This window comes from Apium graveolens, chromosome 10 (assembly GCF_009905375.1).
Source record: "Apium graveolens cultivar Ventura chromosome 10, ASM990537v1, whole genome shotgun sequence".
Taxonomy (NCBI): Eukaryota; Viridiplantae; Streptophyta; class Magnoliopsida; order Apiales; family Apiaceae; genus Apium; species Apium graveolens.
In genome coordinates, this window is record NC_133656.1 from 36,617,281 (window position 1) to 36,623,330 (window position 6,050).

Here is a 6,050-nt window from a genome sequence, read left to right on the forward strand (position 1 = left end):
TCTCATGATTTTTCTTGGTGTTTAATTATTTAATTGACAAAGTGATTTTGATATATTATTGTTACCGGATTTAATTTTCATAGCCTATGCTTGCTCCATGAAGTTTTGATGGGTTATTTTTAGATAACAAGTTTCATAGTATATGCTTCTCTCGTTAACTAAAATTTATTTGTTAAGAAAAGAAAATTGATTTTAGGGCGAGTTGATATTAATTGTGATTGATTAACGGATTCGGATTCCTAGGTTTTTCCATATTATTTGATCTATTTGCTAATTAGGTTAATTCAAACTCCTCTCAAATCTTATTGTCTAGTTCGCCTGATTTAAATTGTTAGGGTTTTGAAAATTCATAGTCTCTGTGGATCGACCTGTATTTGCTACAATTAATCGTTGTGCACTTGCATTTATTTTACACATCAATATTCATATGCTTTAGCAATCCAATTGGAATCCACTTGTTTCTGAATCCAAGTATGGGTACACGTGTGCTTGTTAAACAAGGTCTTGATCTAAATATTGATTGACCTTTGTTGTCTTATATCATAGAAATTCCACTGGAAGTCATGTACATACCTTTACTTGATTTGTGGATCATCCATGTCACTCATGTCATTGAATTCTGGATATTTCAGCTCTTGCTCATCATATGAAGAAATTATCATCCTCTCTTCATTAGTATCATACTCACTCTCTGAAGTCTCACTTCAATCATCACCTTCATTTATAACACCCTCAATGCACTGCTTAAGTCCTCATCAGGGTCCCTCACTTCTTCATTTTTATGTTCATCTTCAGCTTCATGGTGTGTATCAGATTTACCAACTTCCAGTTGTTCATACTTCTCATTAATAACACTCTCCATCCACTCTTCATATATTGCTCCTAGCATTTTTTCATGTTGCTTCTGAACATTGGATGTTCGGCCTACATGGTGTCTGCCACTATTTTCCATGTTTAGAGAACCATTTTCATCTTCTTTATGTTCTTCACTTTGTTTCTCACAACCTTTGTCTTCCTTACCCTTTACTTTTCACTTTATTTCATCCTTTCCCTTTTTCTTACTAGTTTTTCCCACTTCAACCTTATCTTTACCAGTTTTGTCATCTTTACCCTTTCTTTGCATAAATTTCTTCTTCACAGGAGGACCATCATCACAGGTGTTCTTTGCATAAATTTCTTCTTTGCATAACATGTGTGTCTTCTGTGTTCTTGAACAGTCCCCTCAACATAGAGTATCTACCTCTTCTTCTAGCCCTATAAGGTGGATTGGGTGGGGGCACTCTTCTTGCTTTATTTTGTTTTGCTTTAGGACAATCACTCTCACTGGAGTCCATGTTGGAATTGTCACCATAAAAACTTAATATTTCCTCTTCTTCAGTATCCTCTATAAGCTCATTCATATTTTCCTCAACTTCTTCTCTAATATCTTCTATCCTTGCAGTTCTATCATCTATAGCCATTTGTGTAAATGAAAAAAAAAATCCATTTTCCATCATCAGAAGTAGGAGTGTTTGCAGTAGAATAAACCCTTCCTAACATGTATGCTTGTACAATGTCTATAATAACTTTTAAATCTTGTCCAATTTCAATAGGATATATAGTATCAACACAACAATCAAACTCATTAGACAAGTACCAAAAATCCATTGTGATTGAACTACATCCTACTTCTTGGTACATAGCTTCCATTTCAGTTAACGTTAACTTGTCCACAAACACATGTCAAAATAAGCTATCTTCCCACCAACATATGACGTAAAGTCAAAATTAAATTTACCACTATAATGTAGTCTAATCGAAAAATACGGACTCATCGCTGCAATATAAAATTACCAACATAAACACCAATATATAATAAAAAACATGCAAATTTAATATGAACACATTAAAGAAGATAAGTCATATGCATTACATACACAAACACAAACACACAGTCCATATCAATATCAGGGTATCATATTACATGAAACAAAGAACATATATCATTCCTAACTATAAACACATGCAAGGTCAGAGAAAATTTACCTTCATAGGAATCTCAGCCGTAATCGATCACAACCAGTTCGGATGAACCGCCTTCCTTCCTCGACTTTTCAATATTTAATAGTTCATCACTATCAAAAACTTACCTCAATTGGCCTCTCATTGCTATAACAAATTGGTAATTTGAGAATTTAGGGTTTTGTTTTTACATTAACGATTAGTATTTTTCCGTGTTTGGGATTTATTTGGGGAGGGTTTGAGTAAAATTATCTAGGGATTTACAAGTAAAATGACAAGTCCCAACCCCCTTTGATGTTTCATTACCGAAATGTCTGATATGTCCCTGACGTTTAGTAGATAACTGTCAACTTTAATGATACTTGGTCAAAAGGGTGCATTTCGCAGCATCATAAATTCTACCTAATGCAAAGTGCAACTAGCGATAGCGAGAATAGTAATAATAAAGTGATAATTGAAACAGCCACGGGATGCGAAATGTATTGACAAACTGATCCGCGGATTATACGATTGCCAAATATTTACATAAATTACTTTATTGCAGTCTTACTTCGGTGTTACTTTTATATTTTACATGTTTACAAACAGCGCAGAGCCAGAATTGACATTCAGAGGCAAAATGGATGACCATACAGGCCAGAGAACATGGAATAAAACTTGAATTTTCAAACTGCATATTTTGATCATTTCCAACTGCACCTTTACAAAATGCTGGAATTAACCGTACTACATTGGAATCAACCATACTACATTGAAATCAACTCAATCTCGATTAAAGCTCGATTAACTTAGAGGATATTAAATACTGCAGGATACATGCTTTCAAATTCAATTCCAAGCACAACAAAATAAGTTTCAAGATCATAACATTAATAGTGTTCTTCATTTGAAACGGAACATAATAAAAGTCACCAAAAGTTCAACTACGATAGTTCAAGGTTCTGCAGAAGTCACCAAGCCTAACAAAAAGTCTACTACAATAGTTCATGATCCAAGAATCTAAGTCATTATGTCCGCTGCCAGAATCCTGTAAACAAATAGAAACACAACTTCCTTAGTACTTGTTAAAACATGGAAGAAAAAGGTTGAAAAAAATAACTGATCTTTTCGTAAAATTTACACGAATACTGTGATTAATTGAATAAATGATTGTCCTAATTTAGTAGTTCTATTGTGAGTGATCGAGCTTTCTGGTAATATATCTAGTCCAGCTCCCTTAGCACTGCAATATTACTAAGCACTACAATATTACTTCAGTTGTTGCATGCAACTATGTATGAGGAGAGATCTAGCATAGAAAGGTATACGAGGTAAGAAGATTAGCCAAAAATGTAGAGGCAAGTTCCCAGTTCAGTTATATGATAAGAAAGGTAATGAAGAATTTGCATGTTGCTTGCACTGTTACACCACATAGCTCCCCAAGAACTATAAAGAACATTTCAATAAAAAAAAAGTTCAAAGATTATTTCCTGTAAAATTTTATGACTATCAATGGAATTCATATTAATTTTTCCATAAATACATAAACTCACAGTATACTAGGTAGGCTGACAGGCTATCCTAATGGTAAAAGAATAGTACTTAGAAAGCAATGTGGGAAGGCAAGTAACTGTTGTTGAGTTGGCACAAACGACATTGTGTCTAACCAAGAAAGAAGCTAATTGCTCGTTCCAAAATCACAAAAGGTAAGAATATTATGTCTATTATATGATATATGATTACCCTGCTATTTAGCGAGTCATAAACAATATTTGGACTTGAGCTTAAATTGTCATATATTAGCTAGATATATTATTGAAATATGACCAACTAGCCCAATGGTGAAGTAGGAAAACACAAGGCTAGATAATATGGTTGCTAGAGGGGTTCAAGGATCAATGGTTGTTTAATTAATAAAGTTTGTTAGTATCAGACACAATGCAAGGCTTGCCATGAGACACTTAGCTAGTTTGTTAGACTAAAGACTATACTGTATTATAAGTTTACTAGCTTAACCAAGAAAGAGTAGGCATCAATATAAGATTCAAAGTTTTCAGAATTTCGCGATTTTCAGAGGCCAAGTAGAAAGCAACCAAGCTCTAGTATCTACACTTAATTTTTATGATAAACAGTGCATTATATTAGAAAGTCAAAGGCTAACAACTTTTTTAGTATTTACAGACCCCATTGTTACAACTACGCTTAAACAGAAAGGGAAACAAGCTGCTGAAAACCAAAGTGACCTACACTAAGTTAATACTTCTTGACTGATTGGCAAAAAGCATGGTAAGGAGGTTACAACTGTGTAGGCTTATACGACACATGAACACTCACAAGCAAAAAGAGATCAAGCCAGTACTACCACGCGTCATGCTCAGACCTTTGAGCTGTCTACACTTACACAGCTTTCCTAAGCTCTGTAAGTTAGTTGGTCCAAGGAGACTGAAATGACTGTCTAGAAATTTCAAAATAATTATGACTAAACCAATAAGAATTATTTATTTATTCTTTTTTTCTTTAATGTTTTCTTAAAGTGACTGAGTCTAGATTGTTCTTGCAAATTGGTGGCTAATGTCAGGGTAAGGGGCCGAAGAAGTCTGATTATTTGACGTTGAGCTGTATGCATCTGAGACATATTTCCGAAACTCATTTTTAAATTTGTCATGCAAGGAAGAATACAGAAAAAAAGGAATTGCAGATAATGCTTTGTCTACATAGAGAGCCAATGGAGGAGTATATTTTGGCTTAACATCAAGGATTTTACTTGAAATTCTAGTAAGAGAAGCTGTGACTAGAAACAGGTTACTTTAACATAAACCACACAGACATTAACATAAACCAAAAAACATTCACTATATTAATCTTAACTGCAGATACTAAAAAATCATGATGTCCCAAGCCAAAAAAACATGGAAAGAAACTGAAATTAGAAAGGCAACAACAGTCCTAATTAAAAATGTAATCCATAGTACCTAGTAAGATGCATCTACTTGCCAACACTAGACGAGATGACATCATTCAAAGCTTTGGTTTGCTTAAGAAACAACTTTGTCCTCTCAACATAGGCTTGATGCTCCATCACAACAAAATCCTTCCAATCCTTCTCCAACTCTATAGCCTTGTCTTGAGAAATACCTTTAATCGCCCTCTCCAAGTAGTCCTTGGAACTTAGCAATGAGGAAGCATTCTTGGCCTCCAACTCAATGGAAGCACAAAGAAGCGGGTGCAGCAACCGAAACTCCTCAACCCTATCTTTCACATTACCATTCATCTTTCCGTTATCATTCTCGTTAACAACATCAACTTGCTCATTTTCATCGCAAGCAGCAGCAGCAAGACTGTTTTTCCAAATCTTTTTGGAAAGCTTAAACACCTTAGCATCATGATCCTTGGAGAAAAAAGGGTTGGAACCTCTCTTCTCACTAGTCCTAAAGTACTTTTTCTTTAACCTCCACATTTTGTCAGCCAGCTGTCTTGGAGTAGCAGTGAAGGATAGAGAAGGATTGACAATGTCCTTAAAAACAGAGATGTTATCCAAAGGATCCTGCCCTTTTTCCGATTTGAAACTTGCACCACATTTTAGTAAAGCTATCTCATCTTTTTGGGTATAAAGCCTAGTTATAAGAGCCATTTGCAGAGGTAGAGTGCTCGTGTTCAACTACTGTGTTTTTATTAGAGACGAGGGAAGAGGGGGAAAGGCAAGGGCAGCCCAACAGATCCGTGCTAAATTAAAGCTTAATTAATTAATTCCTTTTCCGATAAACAAGTACTAGTTACATTCTTATTCCTTCTATCACTACTACATTTTCTCGGCATCCACTTTCACGATCATCAAAAATCAAAAATCTTTATAACATACGTATATCCGCCTTTTTTAACCTTCCCTTAATTCTATTATAAAATTTCATCAAAAAATATAAAATTTTATTTTAGTAAATATAAAATTCATTATTAATATAGAATAATAATTATATTTTGATACAATTAATTGAATGTTAAGATAATCTTAAAATACATTTAAATTAAAGATAAGATAAATTAGAAAATATTTAAAAACGTCTATTTTTAAA

General features: G+C 34.0%; 1 protein-coding gene across 1 annotated transcript; it reads right to left on the reverse strand.

Annotated features, from left to right (window-relative positions):
- Positions 1-2,797: 2,797 nt before the first annotated feature.
- LOC141692592 (STOREKEEPER protein-like) lies at positions 2,798-5,785 on the reverse strand. Its single transcript, XM_074497482.1, has 2 exons — positions 4,953-5,785; positions 2,798-3,028 (listed from the first exon to the last, which is right to left on the reverse strand). The coding sequence occupies exon 1, from the start codon at positions 5,609-5,611 to the stop codon at positions 4,967-4,969; it is 645 nt and encodes a 214-aa protein (XP_074353583.1). The 5' UTR covers positions 5,612-5,785; the 3' UTR covers positions 2,798-3,028; positions 4,953-4,966.
- Between the last annotated feature and the right edge of the window lie 265 nt (positions 5,786-6,050).